The sequence below is a fragment of the Hippopotamus amphibius genome, chromosome X (genome assembly GCF_030028045.1).
Source record: "Hippopotamus amphibius kiboko isolate mHipAmp2 chromosome X, mHipAmp2.hap2, whole genome shotgun sequence".
In the NCBI taxonomy this organism is placed as follows: Eukaryota; Metazoa; Chordata; class Mammalia; order Artiodactyla; family Hippopotamidae; genus Hippopotamus; species Hippopotamus amphibius.
The window spans coordinates 44068634-44092511 of NC_080203.1; the positions used below are offsets into that span (position 1 = coordinate 44068634).

Genomic DNA, 23878 nt, shown 5'->3' on the forward strand with positions numbered 1-23878 from the left:
CCTTGCAGGCAAAGGAGCAGGAAAAAAACCCACAAGACCAAATAAATGAAGAGGAAAGAGGAAAACTGCCTGAAAAACAATTCAGAAAAATGATAGTAAAGATGATCCAAAATACCAAAAAAGGGAAAACAGAAAAAAAAAAAAAACATTTAATAAGAATCTAGAAGAACTAAAGGGCAAACAAACAGTAATGGAAAACACAATAACTGAAATTAAAAGTACTCTAGGTGGTATAAACAGCAGAATAACTGAGGCAGAAGAACGAGTAAGTAAGTTGGAAGATAGAAAAGGGGAAATAACTGCCACAGAGCAGGAAAAAGGAAAAAAGAATAAAAAGAATGGAAGACAGTCTTAGAGACCTTGGGGACAACATTAAGTGCACCAACATTTGAATCATAGGCATCCCAGAAGAAGAAGAAAAAAAGAAAGGGTCTGAGAAAATATTTGAAGAGGTTATAGTGCGAAACTTCCCCAACATACAAAAGGAAATAGTCGATCAAGTCCAAGAAGCACAGAGAGTCCCATACAGAATAAACCCAAGGAGAAATACACAAAGGCACATATTAATCAAGCTAACAAAAATTAAACACAAAGAAAAAATAGTAACAGCAGCAAGAGAAAAGGAACAAATAACATATAAGGGAAAACCCATAAGGATAACAGCTGATCTTTGAGCAGAAACTCTGCAGGCCAGAAGGGAGTGGCAGGAGATATTTAAGTCTTGAAAGAGAAAAATCTACAGCCAGGAATACTCTACCCAACAAGAATCTCATTCAGATTCAATGGAGAAATCAAAAGCTTTCCAGACAAGCAAAAGTTAAGAGAATTCAGCACCACCAAACCAGCCTTACAACAATTGCTAAAGGAACTTTTCTAGGTAGGAAACACAAGAGAAGGAAAACACCTACAAAAACCAGACACATATAGACTGAAAGTAAGTGGATGGAAAAACATATTCCATGCAAATGGAAGTCAAAAGAAAGCTGGAGTAACATATCAGACAAATTAGACTTTAAAGTAAAGACTATTACAAGAGACAAGGAAGGACACTATGTAATGATCAAGAGATCAATCCAAGAAGAAGACATAACAATTGTAAATATCTATGCACCCAACATAGGAGCCCCTCAATATATAAGGCAAATGCTAACAGCCATAAAAGGGGAAATTGACACTAACACAATAACAGTAGGAGACTTTAATACCCCACTTACATCAATGGACAGATTACCCAAACAGAAAATAAATAAGGAAACCCAAGCTTTAAATGACACATTAGACCATCTTGACTTAACTGATCTTTATAGGACATTCCATTCAAAAACTACACAATACACTTTCTTCTCAAGGGCACATGGAACATTCTCCAGGATAGCTCACATCTTGAGGCATAAATCAAGCCTCAGTAAATTCAAGAAAATTGAAATCATATCAATCATCTCCGACCACACTGCCATGAGAATAGATTATCATTTATAGGAAAAAAAAAACTAAAAAATACAAACACATGGAGGCTAAACAATATGTAATTAAACAACCAAGAAATCACTGAAGAAATCAGAGGAAATAAAAAAAATATCTAGAAACAAATGACAATGAAAACACAATGACCCGAAACCTATGGGATGCAGCAAAAGCAGTTCTAAGAGGGAAGTTTATAGCAATACAATCCTACCTCAAGAAACAAGAAAAATCTTGAAAAAACAACCTAACCTTACACCTTAAACAACTAGAGAAAGAAGAACAAAAAAACCTCAAAGTGAGCAGAAAGAAAGAAATCATAAAGATCAGACCAGAAATAAATGAAAAAGAAATGAAGGAAACAATAACAAAGATTGATAAAACTAAAAGCTAGTTCTTTGAGAAGATAAACAAAATTGATAAACCATTAGCCAGTCTCATCAGCAAAAAAAGGGAGAAGATGTAAATCAACAGAATTAGAAATGAAAAAGGAGAAGTAACGACTGAACCACAGAAATACAAAAGATCATGAGAGACTACCACAAACAATTATATGCCAATAAATTGGATAACATGGAAGAAATGGATAAATTTTTAGAAAAGTGCAATCTTCCAAGAATGAACAAGGAAGAAATAGAACATATGAACAGACCAGTCATAAGCAATGAAATTGTGATTAAACATTTCCCAACACACAAAAGCCCAGGGCCAGATGGTTTCACAAGTGAATTCTAACATTTAGAGAAGACCTAACACCTATCCTTTTCAAACTCATCCGAAATAGAGCAGAAAGAGGAACAGTCCCAAACTCATTCTATGAGGCCACCATCACCCTGATACCAAAACCAGGCAAAGATATCATAAAAAAAGAACATTATAGGCCAATATCGCTGATGAATATAGATTCAAAAATCCTCAACAAAATACTAGCGAACAGAATCCAATAGCACATTGAAAAGATCGTATACCATGATCAAATGCGGTTTATCCCTGGAATGCAAGGATTCTTCAATATAAGCAAATCAATCAATGTGATACATCATATTAACAAACTGAAGGATAAAATCCATATGATAATCTCAATAGATGCAGAAAAAAAAACCTTTTGACAAAATTCAACATCCACTTATGATAAAAATTCTCCAGAAAATGGGCATAGAAGGAAATTACCTCAACATAATAAAAGCCATATATGACAAACCAACAGCCACCATCATTTTAAATGGTGAAAAACTGAAAGCATTCCCTCTAAGAACAGGAACAAGACAAGGGTGTCCACTCTGTTATAATTCAATACAGTTTTGGAAGTTTTAGCCACAGCAATCAGAGAAGAAAACGAAGTATAAGGAATCCAAATTGGAAAAGAATCAGTAAAATTGTCAGTCTTTGCAGATGACATGATATTATACATAGAAAACCCTAAATATGCTACTAGAAACCTGCTAGCACTAATCGATGAATTTAGTAAAATAGCAGGATACAAAATTAATGCACAGAAATCCCTTACATTCCTATACACAGACCACGAAAGAACGGAAAGAGAAATTAAGGAAACTCTCCCATTTACCATTGCAACAAAAAGAATAAAATACCTAGGAATAAACCTGCCTAAGGAAGCAAAAGAACTGTACACAGAAAACTATAAGACACTGATGAAAGACATCAAAGGTGATACAAACAGATGTGGGGCATACCATGTTCTTGGACTGAAAAAAATCAACAATGTGAAAATGACTGTACTACCCAAAGCAATTTACAGATTCAACACAATCCCGATCAAATTACCAATGGCATTTTTCACAGAACTAGAAAAAGAAATTTTATGATTTATATGGAAATGCAAAAGACCTCATATAGCCAAAGCAATCCTGAGAAGTAAAGACAGAGCTGGAGGAATCATGCTCTCTGTCTTCAAACTATACTACAAGGCTACAGTGATCAAGACAGTATGGTACTGGCACAAAAATAGAAAGGTAGATCAATGGAAGAGAATAGAGAGCCCAGAGATAAACCCACACACATATGGGCATCTTATCTTTGAAAAAGTTGGCAAGAATATACAATGGAAAAAAGACAGCCTCTTCAATAAGTGGTGCTGGGAAAACTGGACAGCTACATGTAAAAGAATGAAATTAGAACACTCCCTAACACCATATACAAAAATAAACTCAACATGTATTAAAGACCTAAATGTAAGACCAGACACTGTAAAACCCTTAGAGGAAAACATAGGCAGAACACTCTATGACATACATCAAAGCAAGATCCTTTTGGACCCGCCTCCTAGAATCATGGAAATAAAATCAAGAATAAACAAATGGGACCTCATGAAACTTAAAAGATTTTGCACAGCGAAAGAAACCATAAACAAGAAGACAACCCCCAGCATGGGAGATAATATTTGCTATCAAAACAACTGACAAAGGATTAACCTCCAAAATACACAAGCAGCTCATGCAGCTTAATACCAAAAAGGCAAATAACCCAAGCCACAAATGGGTGGAAGACCTAAATAGACATTTCTCCAAAGAAGACATGCAGGTGGCTAACAAACACATGAAAAGATGCTCAACATCACTAATCATTAGAGAAATGCAAGTCAAAGCCACAATAAGGTATCACCTCACACCAGTCATCAAAAAATCTAGAAACAATAAATGCTGGAGAGGGTGTGGAGAAAAGGGAACCCTCCTGCACTGTTGGTGGGAATTTAAATTGGTACAACCACTATGGAAAACAGTATGGAGGTTCCTTAAAAAACTAAAAATGGAACTACCATATGACCCAGCAATCCCACTCCTGGGCCTATACCCAGAGAAAACCATAATCCAAAAAGAAACATGTACCACAGTGTTCATTGCAGCACTATTTACAATAACCAGGACAGGGAAGCAACCTAAATGCCCACCAACAAATGAATGGATAAAGAAGATGTGGCACATGTATACAATGCAATATTACTCAGCCAAAAGAAGGAATGAAATTGAGTTATTTGAAGTGAGGTGGATGGACCTAGCATCTGTCATACAGAGCAAAGTAAGCCAGAAAGAGAAAAACAAATACCATATGCTAACCCATATATATGGAATCTAAAAAAGTGGTACTGATGAACCCAGTGACAGGGCAAGAATAAAGATGCAGATGTAGAGAACAGACTTGAGGATATGGGGTGAGGGGCGAAGAGGAAGCTGAGACGAAATGAGAGAGTAGCATAGACATATTTACACTACCAACTGTAAAAGAGGTAGCCAGTGGGAAGTTGCTGTATAACAAAGGGAGATCATCTCGATGATGGGTGATGTCTTGGAGGGCCGGGACGGGGAGGGTGGGGGGGAGTGGCGGGAGGGAGGGGATATGGGGATATATGTATAAATACAGCTGATTCACTTTGGTGTGCAGCAAAAGCTGGCACAACAGTGTAAAATAATTATATTCCAATAAAGAGCTTAAAAAAATGAAAAAAAAAAAGAAGGCACTCTAAAAAGGCTACATACTGCAGGATTCCAACTATATGAACTTGTAGAAAAGGCAAATCTATGGAGAGAATAAAAGATAAGTGGGTGCCAAAATTTGGGGGAAGGTATGAATAGGTGAAGCACTGAGGATTTTTAGGGTAGTGAAAATGCTGTATAATGATACTATAACAGTGAATACATGTTACTATACATTTGTGCAATCCCATAGAATGTACAATACCAAGAGTGAACCACAATGAAAACTATGGACTTTGGGTGATAGTGATATATCAATGTAGGTTAATCAATTGTAACAAATGTTCCACTCTGATGGGAGATTTTGATAATGATGTATGCATGTGTGTGGGGAGGAGGTATCTGGGAAATCTATGTACCTTCTTCTCAATTCTATTGTGAACGTAAAACTTCTCTGAAAAAATAGTCTTTTTTTTAAAAGAAGATCAAGAGGACCAAAGCTCTGACCAATTTATTAATATTATCATTATATGAAGAGCCACAACCTTTTAGATGCATTCAAATGTCATTTTTGACAACCTTCTATGTGTCATGCTGCTTGCATATATTAAAAAGCAGATGTAAACTTAATATTAGGTTGGCCAAAAAGCTCGTTCGGGTTTCTCTGCAAGAGGTTATGGAAAAATCCGAACGAACTTTTTGGCCAACCCAATATAATAACAAAAAAAAATCTGTGCTATAATAAGTTCGTGGAATACAAGATCTTTTGAGAATTTCACTTTTCTACTTTTCAGTATGTAAGCAAATAGTCTTATTTATAGTTGTGAAGAGTTCAGGGCTTTTTGTATTTTTTTTAAATAAAGAATGTCATCTTTCATAGGTGATATCTCTAGTCCATAATAATGTCAATATAATAGGTTTGAATGTATGTATATCTGTTCTATTAGGCACAAAAATGGTTAATAAACAAGGATTCATTGGAGGTATGAAGAGAGACTACTTTATTAACTTCTCCCCTGCTGAAATGAACACTCAGTCTTTGGCATGACACTGATAACCTCCAAACCCAGGACTATTCAAACATAATTTCCTAATGGTTCATGATGCAGTCTGAGAAAAGGTCAACCCAGGGACTTTGAACTGAACTGGATTTCAGATTCTTACAGCTTGGGAAGGTGGCCACTAGAGTCAGAGAGGCTTAGTTTCAAATCCCAACTCTATCATGCCCTAACCATGGATCTTTGGACAGGTCACTTAGCTTCACTTTTGCATATGTAAAATGTGAATAATAAAATTTATCTTAACAGGGTTGTTGTGTTATGCAAGTATTAAAAACCATGTAGGGTCTGAGATTTTACCATACTTCCAAATTTCATGGGTTTTGGCAGAAGACAAGAGACTCTTTGGTCAGAAGCAATGGACAGTTAATTATTCACAGCAATAGAAATAGCCTGAGTATCAGCATTTGTGTTGCGTCCCCAAACCCAACTCTCATTAGGCAGTACAAAGAGGGCCAGATGACACTTGTACAAGCAGTAGGCTGCATTACAGGAGAAGAATCCCAAGCTTAGGAAGCAGAAGTCTTTAATAATGGGACATAGGCATGCCTATCTTTTGCTCCAGTGGGAGATACTATCTATATTTTCCAAGGCTGCAAGCAAAACTGTCATTTGCTCCTGTGGGAAACACAATTTCTACCCTTTAAGACTGTTTTCTATACATACATCCTTGAAAAGATAATCTGGGACAAGGGACAGTGTCCCTGCTCATAAGTCATGCAGAAATGCAAGAGATCCACAGGGAATTGTCTGTCAACAATGAGCTCACTTAAAGCACTTAGCACAGTACCTAACATGTGGTAAGTGCTCAATAGAAAGTAACCCCCTTTAACATCATCATCACTGTATAATTAATACATTATCCACTGACTCCCAAGCCAAACTGTAAAGTAAATCTAGATGTTTTTTTGTTGTTGTTGTTTAAAGAAAGAGTAGCCAATGGACCAGGTTACAACAGAAATTACCTATATTCTGAAAACTACTCACTCAAGATAAAATTTTGTTATCAAAATGTCATTCACTCTGAACTCAAAACAAAGTATAATTTATCTGGGGGTAGAGTAGTTAAGTCAGATACCTACTCAATAAAAATGTTGTGTGTGTGTGTGTATAAAATAAACCGCTCATAGATAACTGAGAATTATGGATCTTTCCAGTGGTAAGTTCGTCACCATTCTCAAGGAAAGCAATTGTAATGTGCTACCTAGGGGTGCAGGTAGCTAGCTAGAAATTTGTTGCCAATGACTGACCGAGATGTAGGTAAAGGTAAGGGAATAATCAAGGGAAATTCAAAAGATTCCCTGCCATCATCATAACCCACAACATGTTATGAATGACCTGTGCTTTTTTGTTTCATTGATGACAATTTTTTTTTCTGTGTGTGTGTGTTTTTTTTTAAACTCTTTATTGGAATATAATTGCTTTACACTCTTGTACCAGCTTTTGAGGTACACCAAAGTGAATCAGCTGTATTTATACATATATCCCCATATCCCCTCCCTCCCGCCACTCCCCCCCACCCTCCCCGTCCCGGCCCTCCAAGACATCACCCATCATCGAGTTGATCTCCCTTTGTTATACAGCAACTTCCCACTGGCTGTCTATTTTACAGTTGGTAGTATATATATATGTCTATGCTACTCTCTCACTTCGTCCCAGCTTCCCCTTCGCCCCCCGGCCCCCCAACCCCGTGACAACAATTTTAAAAGAGTCAATCTGCTACATATCAGACCACAACCAAAAAGCTTTTCAGAAACCTGTGGAACCTGCTGATGTTTGAGTTGAAAACAGGAAAGTCTCCTCCAGAAAACCTTCCACAAGCTATTTCACTGACTCTATAACTACAATCGAACAGTGTTGAGGTTAGGGATGCCAATGCTTTCCTCAATCAAAAACCCACATATAACTTATATTTAGCCCTCCGTATACATAATTCCTCCATCTGTGGTTCTGCATCCATGATTCAACCAACTGTGGATCGTGTAATGCTGTAGTATTTACTATTGAAAAAAATTGGCATAATAGTGGACCTATACAGTTCAAACCCATATTGTCCAAGGGTCAACTGTATTTCTAACTTCTTCACTGCTTATTTATATTACACTGATATTTTTGCATCTGTAAGTAGTTTTATATTTATTCTTATAATATTCACAAAAGTTTTGCTTTATCATCCAAGTTACATTGCAAACACTTCAAAAGCACCAAGTTTCCTTTATATGTGGTAATATTCCTCCCCATACAGTATAAAGCCAGAATATCCTATCTTTAGGATAATTGTAAAAGTTAGTTGTCTTTGCAACTAATCTGTCATACCCTATGCCTCCATGATCTATTCTCTGATCCCTGCCTACCCACCATAACTGTCACTGTCAGAGGTCTTAAAAGACTGGTCAACATTCAAAATTTCTGCATGCTGCTCTAACTTCACTCTATGACTCACTAACATTCGGTTTCTGCCCCATAATTCTTTTGAATTTCTATCATTAGACTCAAGGATATATTACTAGCCAAATCTAATGACCTCTTGTTCACCCTTATCCTATCTTACCTCCATGCATTATTTGAAACTTGTAACTCTCCTTCGACTTTCTAAATTTCTTGTTACTTCTAAGATATCTCTCACTTAGGACTCTCTACTTCTCTGACCACTCTTTATAACTCTAATGCTGGCTTTCCTTCCCTGGGCTATCTCCACCTTTGTGGAGATGTTAGCCACCTTTCCCCAGGCCTCAGGATTCCTTCCTCTGTTTTGCTTACTTGCTTGTGTTTTTCTTCTCTCCCTCCAAACTTCATCTCCTGAGATTTTGTTCAAGCACTAGATTCTAACCACAAACTAAGTGCTGAAGACATTTAAGTCTATAATAGTCTTCTCTAGTTCTGCCCTCTCTCTTAAGTTCTAGCCTAGTACATCCATCTAACTATGATTCCACATTACTGTCATGAAGGCACTTATCAGTCCCAAACTGAACTTAGTACCTCTTCCCTACTGTATGTTATTCCTCCTGTATTATCTATCATGATTAGAGGCACCACTAACCACACCACCTAGCTGCTCAAGTCAGATGCCTCAAAATCATCCTCCACTCCATGCCTCCATACTTATTTTCCTTAAACAGTTGGTTAACAAGTTGTGCTAATTCTATTTCAAAATTATCTCCTTATCTGATATTTCACCTAGGTCCTGCCACAGTTCAAGCCCTAATTGTGTCTTGCCTGTACTACTAAATTAGGATCTTAAGAGGTTTCTCTGTCTTCATTCTCTCACTTCTCCAATCCTTTGGCCAGAAGATTTACATTTAATTTTCTAAAAGAGTTTACAAGCAGAAGTGGAAGGACGGTAGCATACAGAGACAAGTGATCACAAGCTGAAGTTCACATTTAAAGTGTTATAGAAGGAATAAAAAAGGCAGGGTAAAAGACGCTCTGAGGCTAAAAGATGAGACGACAAAGAAGTAAGCAGGTAAGCTACAAAATGTCAATGAGAGTGGACAGCGGCAGAAAGGAAGAGGTTGATGGAGGAAAGCCAGGGATCTGCCCTAGGCACTCTGTTTTTCTTGTTCTATATTCTCTCCCTGGGTTATTTTAACCACTGCTTCAAATCCAACTTCCACTTCTCAATACATCTCCTGCCCTGATGTCTCTTCTAAGTTCTAGACTCAGACATGTAACTGCCTATAGGATATCTCCACTGGGATGTCCCACAGGTTTCTCAGTATGTCTCAAGGTGAGCCCATCCCAAACAGTTTCACCTTCATTCTCCACGTAAGTATATGGCATCACTATCTATGTAGTTCCCTGTACCAGAAACCACGAAATTATGCTACTCATTCTCTCATCCCTGCCCCTCTCTGACATTCCTATGCATTCTACCTAACAAAAAGCTCTGTGCATGCACCACTCCATCTCAAATTCCACTGCCCTTAGTTTACATCTTGAATTACTGTGGCATCCTTCTAATGGGTCTCTCTGACTCCAGATCTCCCCTTTCCTCACCATTCCAATTTCTACATTACATTTTGAATGCTCACTGTGCAGCAGACCCTGGAGAACAAGTAAAAACATGAAGCCTTTCCCAGGAAGGGCTGATAATTAAAATACAGAAATCAAAATGGAAAGAAGACACAAGATAACATTTTAAAAGAGCTAAAACAATGGGATTTATACCTCTGGTATTTAACCACCTTCTTCCGTAATACTTTAATGCCTAATTTATCAGTTTTTTTCTTCTGTCACCATCTTACATAAGACCCTTAAAGAATAAATGTTGTCTTCTTCAAAGAAGTTCATAGAATATAACAAATAATGAATGTCTGATCTTTCAGATGGAAAAATAAACTAAAACCCATGAGTGTATCTCTGCATGGCTAGTCCCTTGGGTGCATAAATAATGGCAGAGAATAGCATAGAGCTAAATTAGAGAGGTAGCCTGAGATGAGACCTTGTCATCACGCCAAGGAATTTGTCAGAGGAAGCCATCAAATATTTTTTTTAAGCTAGAAAGTAATATGATCACATGAAAGGTTAGGAAGATATTAGGAATTAGAAAGGAATTAAAGTCAGGGAGATTATTTAAAAAGCAACAGGGACATTCCCTAAATGGGAATGGCTCTCAAAAAAGTTCCTGAAGTATTAGCAATAAGACTTGGTGACTGATTTGACTGTTATTAAAGGGAGGTTGTGTTGGTGACTTTGAGGTTTCTATACTGAACAGCATACGAATATAGGAGGGGAATCATTTCTTGGGGAAAAGTTTGACTTATAAACATTTGGATTTGAAATATCTTTGGGACACACAGGAAATATGAATCTAGATCAGGAGTTGGCAAACTACAAGCCAAATCCTACCAGTTGTCTGTTCTTGTAAATAAAGTTTTGCTGAAACATAGCTACTTCTTCAAGTATTGCTTAAGATTGCTTTTGTGCTACAAGTAGTTGGGACAGAGGTCCTTTGCTTACAAAGTCTCAAATAATTACTACGCGGCCCTTTGAAGAAACAGTTTCCTGACCAAATACAAGAATTTGGCTGTGTCTAGAACAGGAGCTACACAACCTTCCTAAGGATGGGGGACCCAGAGGTTACTGAGAGGTTAGGGCTGTTTCCTGTTCAAGAATATTCCATCTCTCGGAGGGGCGGGCCCCCTGAGCGGAACAAACCATTGTGGTGGGGGGTTGAGACTTTTCATACTTGATTACAAGCGCTTCACGTTCTTGGTTCTGAATCTTTTCTGACCAGCCCTGTTTCTTTCCGCCTTCAGAGACTTTCAACAGTGTAGCGGGTTCCCTTATCTCCTGAGGGAGGGGGGAAATCTTCCTCACGCACCCCTTCCACCCCCGCTGTTTCTGGAAGTTGGAACAGTCCTACGGTAAAAGCCTGAGGCGAGGGCCGTAGGCTTTCTTTCCTCAGAGCCCTCCAGGAGAGAGCTCGGTACGCTCCCTTTGGGCGTGGTAGACGTGTGTCTTTGGCCTTCTCCTCCACTGGCTAGGAGGTGAGGCTTGGTGGGAGGTGTCCTGGGGCAGGGCAAGCCAGTCAGGGTGGGAGCTGGGAGGGAGCAGGGCAAACGGACATGAGGAGACGGACACGGAGGGGGAGGGGAGAGGAGGACAGGCGGGAGGAGGGGGAGGAGACAACTGGTTGATTCATCCCCTCAGGACCAGCCAAGCCCCAAAGGCCCTCAGCTATCATGGCCTTGAACCCCGAGGACCCCAGAAGTGGGTTCCTGCATGGCACAGTGATGGCCTTCATCAACGAGAAGGTGGCCAGTCACGCGAAAGGCCCTGAGTTCTACCTCGAGAATCTATCCTTGTCCTGGGAAGAGGTGGAGGACAAGCTCAGGGCCATGCTGGAGGACCGTCAGGTGCCCAACGAGGCCAAAGAGGCCTGTGCCTGGGGCAGCCTGGCCCTGGGCTTGCGCTTCGCCAACAGGCAGAGCCAGTTATACGGGAACAGGGTTCAGTGGCTGCGTAACTTCGCCGGGCTGCACAGGTCGGCCGCGCAGGCCTTGGCCTCAGACCTGCAGTTGCTCACGGTACAGCAGGCGATGGAGCGCAAGGAGGCGGCCTTCCATCTGCGGCTGCTCCAGGCCGAGCTAGCGGCGGTGCAGAAAGAGCGGGACCTCCTGAGGCGCAAGCTCCTCCACGCTGTAAGTTTACCCCGACTTAGGCCCTGCCCCGCCCCCCGCCCCGCCTCCAGAACCGGTCTCAACTCTTGCTCACTTCTCTCCAGGAGCTGGGGTATCCCCAGCAGCCCGTCGCAGAGGGGCCAAGCCTGGCCACTGCCAGTGGGGCTGGGACAGAAGGAGCAGGTGAGGAGGAAGAGGAGGCAGGGGCCGCTGCTGCTACTGCTGCCGCTTCTGGCGCCACAGGAGAAGGAGAAACACAGGAGGAGGATGCCGAGGGCGCGGAAGCTGCTGAAGTAGCACAGGAGCTGGGTGGAGGCTTTATGAAGCTTCTCACACATGTGGACCAGGAAGATTACACCTCTGGCGGGCAGAGGGAGGGAGATCTCAGTTCAGGGGAAATAGCCAGGCTTTATTTCCCTGGGACCCCCAAGCCCGAGCCCACAGTCTCACCAGAACCTCTTACTGTCCAGCTCCCTGCCTCATTCACATACTCATACTCAAGCCCCTTATTCCCCTTCCCAGGTGCGCCCACACCATCCCCAGACACATCCCCACCAGCAGCAACATTCACAGCAGGAGCTCCATTTCAGACGTCTCGCCAGTGGGGGCCCTCTGATTTTAGCTTGAGGTCTGATGTGGGGGCCCAGGGAATAGACCCTCAAGACCCACAAAGAGATAGGAGAGACTCTTATCCCCATCAGCAGAGAAAACCAGTATTCCGCAGACTCGGGGATTGGGACTGCCCTTGGTGTAAAGCTGTGAATTTTTCACGGAGGGAAACTTGCTTCCGCTGTGGAAGGCGTATCTCGCTGCAGAGCCCTCAGTGAATTCAGAAACGTGAAGCATATCCCAGTGGGAACTCAATTTGGGGCGGGGTGGTGGGGGGGAGGTGGGGGGGGCTGGGTGGAGTTAGGGGCAGGGGAAGAGTGGGAAAGTGATGTTAGGGGAGTGGGTGGGGGGTGGGGAGGGTGTAGATTGACAGGGAGAGATGTGTTTTGATGACCCCCTTTGTGTTCCAGAGCATTAGCATTCCATACCCCAAAACTGCTGCAGCTTCTGCTTGTGTGTGTCTCTCCCCCCAACCCTAGTGTCTGGTGGACCTGGGCATATAACACCTGCCTCTCTGCTTCTCCCCCCGCCAACACAACTAGGCTGTAGGAGTGGACATTTGACCCATCTTTAGCCAAACAGATCCTCACACTAGAGAATCTGAACAGAGAGGCAGATTCCATAGTCAGGATGGTGTTGGGCAACGAAGCAGTGGGTCATTGGGAGCTGGGGGGGGGGGGCCAAGATCAGAGTCGTGGACAGACTGGCTGTGCAGGAACAGAACTGTGTGCTTTAGAGAGGCAAAGTGTCTTTTAGAGAATGACAGTCTGAGGCCCCGGGGAGCAGAGAGGCACAGAGAAGCAGAGAGGAGTTGATCCTGTGACTCCAGAGATGGAGAGTGGCAGCCAGACCGCTTTTCCACTTCCTGCAATTGTGCTGAATGAAAATCCACTTTACACAGATCCTCTTTTCTTTAAGCTAACTTGAGCAGGTTCTTGTTCTGGGCAACCAGATTATTGTCAAGCCAGAAATTTACACTAGAAGAGCAGCTGCAAACCACAAACCATCAAAGAAAATGTTGGAACTGGCTGCGGAGGTGCGTCAGGGAGTGATGGGTAGTGGGGATTCCTGAAGCCCAAATCTCCAGGAATGAACTGGACAGGAAGCTCATTCATGTTCTGAGCGAGTTATATCATGAGAAACAATCAAAACAGGCCTGGGGTTAACCCCGGGCTTACAACAGGGCAGAGATTTGCCACCCCTAAGGGAATCCCTCAGGGCTGCGTACAGAGGATGCCAGCACCAGCTGCAGACGAGGACTACGTTGTTGTTCAGCCCCAAGACAGGAGAATCTTCCCCAGTCCCCAGTGGGCAGAACTGGGGACAGTCAGATATGAACAGGGAACTCGTGCCACTGCCAAGGAGGTGAGTCAGCAACTGATAGTGCCTGGAGGGTTTGCTGCTCTAGACTAAGACCAGAGTATGGTGCCATTCTGAGATTTTCTCTCCCCCATCACCAGGATAACAGTGGGAGGGGAATCTGGCTACAAAGCTCCTAGTGAATTCAGAAATGTGGAATAGAACATACCCCGATGGGAAATCAATTTCCAGAGGGAGGGGGTGAAGGGGGGGAGGAATGGTCTGCATCTCCCCCTCTGCTGACTTTAAGCTGTGTTGAGGGGGACTAAATGTATGGCTTAGCCCACAGGTGGAAGGATGTTGAGGAGTCGTACCTGGACCAGACTGAGACACAACTGGAGGCGCCCTGAACATTGACTGGGGACTGTGAACCTAGACACTGAAACTTTCATGGCCCTGACACTGACCCTAACCCTAATCCTGGGACATTTCTGCAGCAGCTGGATGTGACTCTGGGTTGTTTCCTTTGGGGGAAAATGTACATAATTATTATCATTATTTGGGGCCAGATCCCTGGCTAGTTATTAAAGAGCCTGCACTTGACAGAAACCTTCTTGGGCTTGTTTATATCCCTATAGATTAGGATTTCATAGCTTTAGCACTCCTGACAGTTGGGGCTAGATACCTCATTTCCAGAGGCTGTCCTGTGAATTGTAGGATGTTTGGCAGAATCCCTGGCCTCTACCCACTAGAAACTAGTAGCACAACCCACACTGCCAGAAAACTGACAACCAAAAATGCCTTCACATGTTGCCACATGTCCACTGGAGAACAGATTAGCCCCTGATTGGGAACCATGGAGGCAATGAGGTACCTAGGAGTAGTCAAAATGGGGAAGAGAGTTGCATGGAGAGTGTGTTCAGCAGTGCCTAGGGCTGCAGGGGTGGGGTGCTGAGACAGGAGGTGAAAAGTGTTCACTGGGCCTGGCCATGTCTGATCTTTGAGCAGGGTGGGGGGAGGACAGAAGCCCAAGTGCAAGGACTGAGGAGTGAGAGGAAGTGCTCAGTGAGGGGGGGCTCTTCTTCAAAGACCCTTGACTGTGAAGGGAAGGAATGAAATAGGGTTACAAGACTGAGAGAGAGTACTTTTGAATGTGGGAGAAACTTGGGCCATAGGGAAGGAGATAGCTGCAGAAATCTTGAAAAACACGAGAAATATGTAAAAGAATGAAACAGATCCTGCATACTCTATTGGAAGCATGTCCACTGTACTGTTCAATGAAGAAAAATATGACGGCCAATTGTGTTTTTTTGTGAAACAAAATCACTCCCCAAATTATTCATTATCGTGTGTGTGTGTGTGTGTGTGTGTGTGTGTGTGTGTGTGTGTGTGTGTAGCTTTATATTATGGATTTATTTAAGCATAGAAATATTCTGGAAAAACTTTTTTTTGCAGAAAAATGGAGTAGGATAAGGGCGGTGGGATAGAGGGCTTTTACTTCCTTATATACTTCTTTGTTAGGAAAGTAAAATAATTAAACACTCACAAATATACAAAAAATAAAAGGAACTTAAATTTACTGGCTTGGGTAGGTTTGGAAAGGCCACCTCTTCCTTTGGGACAGGATGAGAAGAGAGCAGATACTGATCACTGACACAAACGGATGGGAAACCAAGCTCCTGCGTATGTGTCCCTTAGACTAGGGACCTAAGAGTAAGGAGAGGAGGTCAGGGTGGGGGTGGGGGCTTCTGGACAATGGCACATTTAGGAATAACTTCCATAAGTGGGGAATGAGGAAGGGGAAAGAAAAGATCATCCAGTTTCACAGAGGGCCCAATTGGGCCCAACTGAAAGAAAACCAAAGGGCACTGCAGCAGGAGCCTAGGAGGTGGCCTTAGAAAGGAAGGTGAGTAGTTCCAGGAGGGGCGCCAGGCACAAATCTCTGTGTTACAAATTGTTTTCATAACTTTTTTTTTCAGTAAATGATTCAGTTTGTTTGGACTTGGGTTTGATAGGATTAAGGGAAGGTATTGACATTTTCATGATTTTGTGTATCACATCCAGTATAAAGTTTTTTTTCCCTCCGTACATCCAGAGGAAAGGATTTAATAAACTAAAGTTAATTCCACTTCTATCACTAAATATCCTCAACAAATTCAACAGAGGTGATATGACTTGGCCTCTGAGCCCTTGGGCTAGCATGCTTAGATGAGCAGGTCAAGAGTAAGATAGCTGTGAAAACGATGTTGCTGGAAGAAAGACCCAGCTTCAGTGGGCAAGTGAAGGGAATGGAAATTTCATAGGGGCCAATATCTTGGTCAAAGTTAGTGATTTTTATATCTCGAAAAATGGTAGTGAGCCTCTCTGGGCTTGAGATAATGGCAAGCAAAGTAGTGAAAGGAAATGACTAGCAAAGTTGTTTCTGTTGACCACTCTCCTTCAAATGGCATGTTGACACACTGGGCAGTCAAACTTGGCTACACCTGTCTCTAAACAATGGAAAGTAAAAATAAGTCATATTTTATTTAGAAACGACAATGCTTTTCAGTCTTTATTTTATGTCATGTGGGATCCAAGTCGAAAGTTTGCCAGAGTGTTTATATAATACAACAATACGACCTAATAGGAAATTTCCCTAAATGCCTTAAAATTCAGAATTTTCTGTGACATTGCACCATGTTATAAAATACTGGTGTTCCAAGCATCATTCTTTGCACTGTCATCTCATAATAAGTGCCTTCCTGCTATCTACATCCATTTCTATTGGTAAAATGTAACATATTAGAAAAGATTTCATGCGACCAAATTAAAAATCCCGAGACCCTAGTGATCTAAGGGTTACAGCCAGTAAGTCAGCAACCTACATGTATGGAAAGCCTGCTCTATGTGGGTAGAAACTGTATAAGGAGGTAGTCCAGGGGTAAGTTTTGGACCCAGTTAAAAAGGAAGAGATGAGAAACCAATGGAAAGAGAGAAAGGGGGGAGGGGGAGGGGGGGAGAGAGAGAGAGAGAGAGAGATCCTGCGTGAGAGTAAAACAGATGAATGTAAATATGAAATCTGGCCAAACTACTCTCCTTTACAGGGAGTCAGAGGAAGGTGTTGGGAGGGGACAGGGTAATGGGACTGGAAAATTAAAAAAAAATGCATATGGCATCTCTTTATTGGCTTAGTAATCAAGAGTACGATCCACTCAGGAAATAAGTGTGCGTAGATTCATGTTAATCTGGATCTTGTTTTATTGAGATCAAGGCCCTGGAGTGGAACTACACATCACCACCTTACTTGGCTTTTCTCCGTTTCATAGCCATAGATAGAGACTGTACCCACTGAACTGTAACCAGCTATCTTGCCAAGGGTGGAGGGGGTCACTCTTCAGAGTGGTGAGAGAGTAGGGATGGCTCTATGTAAATTCATTCCCATCCCTGAGAAAACTAGTTGGAGTGCATGTTCTGATTGTTAATGCTGAGGTCAGCAACATCTCCTTTGTTAATAAGGGTAGAGTCACAGAAGGGAATTTACTCCCTTTAAATATTTTTTCTCCAATGGAAACATCACCTGTTAAAAACATGCATTATTATCTGACTGCATATTAAGGTGCTCATTAGTTCTGTCCTTGATCTTATTTTCTAAGAATTGGTCAACGTCTTAAAGTCTCACATTCCAAAAATACATAAGAAACCTCTATAAAGCAAGGGTTATTGTTATGTCCATATTTAGAAAAAAGGCCTTGATAAACGCAGGTTCCAGCCACACTGGCCTCCCTGTTTTTCTCTGCACATAACCCATGTTTTACTGCTTCCTTGCTCTTGAACACTGCTTCATATGGCTGGTAATTCCTCTACTGTTGCCACCTGTTTAGATCAACAAGAACCATCTCAAACACCATGATTCTATAACTCAAAAGCTATTTTTCCTTACTCTCTACTACTGCTTTATCTCTATCTTTCTTATAGGACTTTTCACTTCCTTTCATGTGTGATAGAATAAAAGACATTAAGTTAGCGTTGGCAGTTTTCCCCTTCTCCCTGCCCTCCAAAGAGAATCCTCTTTTAGGCTGCAAGGGCCTCTCCAAATTTAGCAACTTCTATGGAGATCCTTGATGTGCCACATCAGTATCTGGGATTTTAATGTGCAGAATAGGTGTAATGGGCAGAAAGAACTAAAAAATTGCAAGGAGCAATGCTGGTTTAATTAAATTATAAAGGTCAACAAGAACTTCTTGCAAGGAAAATAAGAAGTGATAGAATATGAAAAAGGACAACAAGAGGAAAAACCTGCAGGGGATGAATTCCAAGGTGAGTTTTTAGTTGGGAATGAGAATGAGGAGTGATGAGAGAGGTTTCTGGGCAGCTGCCTTATGTAATAAATATTGAGAATGAAAGTAATGGAAAAAGATGATTTCAAACGTTGCTGAGGTGCGGGTTACAAGCTGGTTTCCTCTTGATGCTTTTCAAAGGACTACAGTAAATACCTAAATATTCAAATTTTTAAAATTATGCTTATTTGCTGAACTGTTTCCTAGGATACAATTCTATGATGAGCCATATGGGATCCTCTCTTTTACTTGAGTTATATCTGTTTGGTTGTAATTTGTATATATGTCCTAATTCCCCTTTAAATCCGTTAAAAGGCAGGAGCCCTGTCATTTGATTTTGCTTTTCTTTGTACATCTTATAGAGTAGGTGCTCAGTAAATATTTGTTTAGTGAAAAATAGATACTGAAGACCTGAAATGATATCAGCTGAAAAATATCCCTTCTATTAAAAATAAAAAAATAATATAAAACTGTAGTTAGGAAGGACTGTGCTCTCAAATTTCTACTTCTATGAAATACCTTTAGGGTGAATGGAGGGAAGCAGTTACATGCAATAAGTTCTTGAAAAACGTAGCCATGCATTTATACACCTGATTATATCCATTGCAGCACTTTGTCATAGACTGATGTATATACTTCTCTAATAGATTCATCATGAATCTTATACCTTGGAGATTTGGGAGTGAGAATAAACAGACAAAAGAAAGAGCCAGTTAAGGACATACATCCAACAAGTTTCCTCCATCCCTTTTCTTTGGTAGAAAACAACTTTTAAGCATGTCTGTGTAATGTTTGGAAACATAAATGATTGCAAAAGGTTTCAGCTTTGTAAGAGAAGTAGTCTGATTTTATCTCTGGAAATTTCTGCTTTAACTTGATCCTCACTTTTCATGAATTTAGAATCTCTATTTCACTGTCTTCCTTTGTCCATCTTTAATCAATAAAATTCCATCCTCATCTCCAGACAATACTGTACACCATGGAAACTAAAAACAGACAGAATCACAGAACTTTCTACAAGCAGGAATTAACCATCTCATTTGTTGTGATATATAGATACAGGTACCTACAAAGAATAGTAAACATAGGTAATGACCAAAAAATGGTAGAGAAAACTGATTATGTTCATAAGCTAGGTAGACCTGGGTTCAAGTCTTAGCTCCATTATTTACTAGCCATATATCACTGGACAAGTTCTTTCATTTCTATGAGTATCAGTTTTATCATCTTCCATAATATGATCTACCTTATAGGGTTATTGAGGATTAGCACAGTGTTTGCCATATAATAAGGCTGAAAAATCATAGATAGTAATAATGGTAGTGGTAGTAAAAGTAGAAATAAGAGATAATGTGTTGGGTGTTTATGTCAGCATCAGTGCTAAGTGCTTGTCAGCATTCCCTGAGGTAGATACTGTTATCCTTGCTCCTCTCCAGGCCTTCTCTTTTTCAGTTACTAGCACCATGATTCACTCAACTGCTTAGGTCAAAAACACAGGAGTCATACTTTATTCAACTATTTCTCTCATTTCTCACATCTAGTGCATCATTAGTCCTGGTTCTCATCCTTCAATACATATCTAGAATGCATTCACTTCTCCCCATTTGCAAGCTACCACCCCAATTCAAGCTTACCATCACATATCTGCTCAACTAACACAATTCCATCCAAACTTGGTCTGCTTGTTTGTCTCTCTATAATCCCTTCTCACCAGGGCAGCCAGAGTGATCTTTTTAAAGTGGAAATCTGATCGTGTTACTCTCCAGCTTAAAACAAAAGACAAAATACAACACTCTCCCTTTCTCCCTGATTACTAATAAAAATCAATTTTTATCCTGGCCTACAATATGCGATAGGATCTGGCCTCTGCCTGCCTCTCCAGCCTCATCCAGTACCATTTTCCTCCAGCTCGCTGCACTCCATCCAGAGTGGCCTTCTTTAGCTTCCTTGAATATAAAAAGTCTGTTCCTGTTTCATGACCTTTGTACTTGCTGTTCACTCTGACTGGGAGGGAATATGAAAGCTTGTCAACAGATAAATAAAGTGTATTGAAAAGCAAGGAGATTATGTCAAAAAATGATGTATTTGTCTTTTCTAAAAGTTAATTAAAATAAATTCTACAGCCAGAGTGTGCAGATAATTTTTGACTCACCCTCGTAGATTTTATATATATAATAAAAGGTGGTAATTGCTATGGAAACAGAAAAAAATAGCACAAGGTAAGTATCAGTACAAAAGATGGGGATTGAGTGAAAGAGAATCTTAATATTATAAATAAGGTAGTCAAGGAAGGCCCCCTGATAAGATTAGAATAGAAGAAACTGTACAATTGAAGGAAATCAGGGAGTTTATCATGTAAGTATAGGAGAGGAAAACATTCCAGACAGAGAGAACAGCCAGTGCAAAGACCCTAAGGCTGAAGTATACCTGACATGTTTGAGAAACAGCAAGGAGGTCAGAGTGGCTGAAGTAGAGTAAGGCAAGGAGATAAGAGTGGGAATGTAGTAGTTAGAGTGGTACCAGCGACTAGATCACCTCCAGGGCCCTAGTAAGGACCTGGCTTTTATTTCAAATGAAATGGGAAGCCATCAGAAGGTCCTGAGCAGAACAGAACACAGACATATGTGACTTATGTTTTTAAAAGACCACTCTGACTATGGTGTTAAGAATAGATTGAAGGTAGTGTATATATGTCAATGCTACTCTCTCCCTTCGTCCTGGCTTCCCCTTCGCCCCACCCCCAACCCCACCCTGTGTCCTCAAGTCTGTTCTCTACATCTTCATCTTTATTCCTGCCCTGTCACTGGGACCTATTGTATAGCACAGGGAACTCTACTCAATATCCTATAATAAACTATATGGGAAAAGAATCTGAAAAAGAATGGATATATGTATAACAATCACTTTGCTGTATACTTCAAACTAATACAACATTGTAAATCAACTATACTCCAATATAAAATAAAAATTAAATTAAAAACCAATGGAATATTACTCAGCCATAAAAAAGGAATTAAATTGAGCTATTCGTAGTGAGGTGGATGGACCTGGAGTCTGTCATATAGAGTGGAGTAAATCAGAAAGAGAAAAAAAAATATCATATGCTAACACATATATATGGAATCTAGAAAAAAGGTACTGATCAACCTAGTGGCAGGGTAGGAATAGAGATGCAGATGTAGAGAACCGACTTGAGGACACTGGGGGGAGGGGAAGCTGGGACGTAGTGAGAGAGTAGCACTGACATATACACACTACCAAATGTAAAATAGATGACTAGTGGGAAGCTACTACAGAGCACAGGGAGATCAACTTGATGCTTTGTGAAGACCTAAAGGGGTGGGATAAGGAAGTTGGGAGGGAGGCTCAAGAGGGAGGGGATATGGGGATATATGTGTACATGTGGCTGATTCACTTTCCTGTACAGCAGAAACTGACACAACACTGTAAAGCAATTATACTCCAATAAAGATTAAAAAAAAAAGAATACATTGAAGGGAGACATGTGGGAAAGCAGAGAAACTAATTAGGAGTTTATTGTAACAAGAAAGATAAGAGACCTTGGCTTGGACAAGCAGTGGTATGGAAGGCACAGATTATGCAATCCCCAAAATTCAAGGTAGTTAAGACCCTATGGAATAACCCCTTGACAAATGGGAGATGGGAGCTGAGAGATAAATTGTTCTCCATTTCTCCTCCTGGATCAAGTATGTCAAAATATTCTTCCTTCTCCCCTGCCTCACTTTCCTTTTCCTTCACTCCTGTCTTTCTGGGATTAAACTGTCTGATACATATTAGCTTTTTGTCCCAGGGTTTACTTTCTAGGAACCCATGGTAAGATAGGAGAAAGATCAGTTCAGTTTTGGACGTACTGGTTTTGACACAAGTGGCGATGCTGAAAAGTCTGTCAGATAAAAAGTCTGCAGAGAGATCTGGGCTGGGAGGTTATGTATGTTGGAGTTACCATTGTACAGATGGCATATAAAACTATAAGACTGTATAAACAGATGATGGAGGGAGGGAGCATGGATAGAGATGAACAAAACCTAAGGACTAAGCCCTAAGGGCTCTCTAACATTAAGAGGTCAGGGGGAATATGAGGAGTCAGCAAAGGAACTTCAGAAAGGATAACTGATGAAATAACAGGAAAACTAGGAGAGTGTGATTCTCTGGAACTCAGGTAAAGAACACATATTAAAAAGAAGGGATGATCATGTAAAAAGAGGAGTGAAAAATGAACTGACCATTGGATTTAGCATTACTGTAGTCATTGGAGACTTTGATAAGAGCAGTTTTAGTGGAGTGGTGAAGGTAAAATTCTGATTGAAGTGGGTTTAATAGAGAATTAGTGGATAGGAGTTCAAGAGTGTGAGTGCAGACAACAGTTTCTTTGAAGTAGTTTTGCTGCAAATGGAAGCAAGGGTCAGTGGCTATCAGAGGTAGTAGAGTTGAGAGGCATAGATATTGACCTGTGTGTATGCTGATGGAAATGATTCAGTAGAAATAGAAAATTCCATGATAAAGGAGAAAGATGGGAAAATTGCTTCTGTGATATCCTTGAGGAGGCAAACAGGGATATACTCTAGTGTACAAGCGAAGTGACTGGCCTTCCATAGGAGCAAGGTCAGTCCATCGATGGTAAAAAACTTGAAGGCAGAGCACGTAGATACAGATGCCAGTAGGTGGGTAGATATACTGGAAGTTCTCTTCTAACTGCCTCAATTTTTTTCAGTAAAATGGGAAACAAGGGGAGGAGATGTTGGAGGCTTGAGAAGAGCAGATGTGAAATAGTCATCTAGGAGGACAGGAGACCTAATGGTCCAAGAATACATAATAAGACTACCTGGCAGCATATATATACTACCAACTGTAAAATAGATAGCTAGTGGGAAGTTGCTGTATAACAAAGGGAGATCAACTCCATGATGGGTGATGCCTTAGAGGGTCGGGCCGGGGAGGGTGGGGGGGAGTCACGGGAGGGAGGGGATATGGGGATATATGTATAAATACAGCTGATTCACTTTGGTGTACCTCATAAGCTGGTACAAGAGTGTAAAGCAATTATATTCCAATAAAGAGCTTAAAAAAAAAAAGAGTCCATCTGAGGTTCATGATGATGAATTTAAAGTGAGGTAAGTCAACATTACTATATGTTTTCCTTCAGGCAAGTTCAGTTGCAAGGATACAGGTACAAGCATAGATGGAGAGTTGTATTTACACAGTGTTGTGGTTTTCACAAGTGAGTAAGATAAAGGGAGAAAGGGTCTAGGGAATCAAGAGGGTATATATGAGATTGATTAAACTGACTGATCATAGAATTTAAACTATGCTAGTTGAGAAGAGAGCAGTGGATAGTGAAAACCTTGTGGCACCAATGAGCTGCAGCTCTGGGAGGGTTAATAGATTATTGGAATTGTAGTATAGAAAGAGTGAGCTATAGGTGGTGGCAAGAGTAGAATACATGAAAATGAGATAACAGAGGAGATTACTACAGCCTCTAGCACTCCAAAATGTTTCAGATCACCTTCTTGGACACTGAAAAGATTTTGAATTTGTAACTCCTGAAATAGGTTGAAACCTTG

At 40.9% G+C, this 23878-nt stretch overlaps 2 protein-coding genes across 2 annotated transcripts in view; one reads left to right on the plus strand and one right to left on the minus strand.

Annotated features, from left to right (window-relative positions):
* The window catches only part of IL1RAPL2 (interleukin 1 receptor accessory protein like 2), a 503579-nt gene that overhangs the window by 470034 nt on the left and 9667 nt on the right, over window positions 1–23878 (minus strand). The gene's annotated exons all lie outside the window — the stretch shown is intronic.
* On the plus strand, window positions 11635–12899 carry TEX13A (testis expressed 13A). Its single transcript, XM_057718841.1, has 2 exons — window positions 11635–12093; window positions 12195–12899. Exons 1-2 carry the CDS (start codon window positions 11635–11637, stop codon window positions 12897–12899), a joined length of 1164 nt encoding a protein of 387 aa, XP_057574824.1.

Excerpts from the sequence above, each read along its gene's own strand:
- TEX13A (XM_057718841.1), top strand. The coding sequence starts at position 11,635 with ATGGCCTTGAACCCCGAGGACCCCAGAAGTGGGTTCCTGCATGGCACA. Across the intron at positions 12,094-12,194 it reads GGCGCAAGCTCCTCCACGCT|CAGCCCGTCGCAGAGGGGCC; the intron begins GTAAGTTTACCC and ends GGGTATCCCCAG.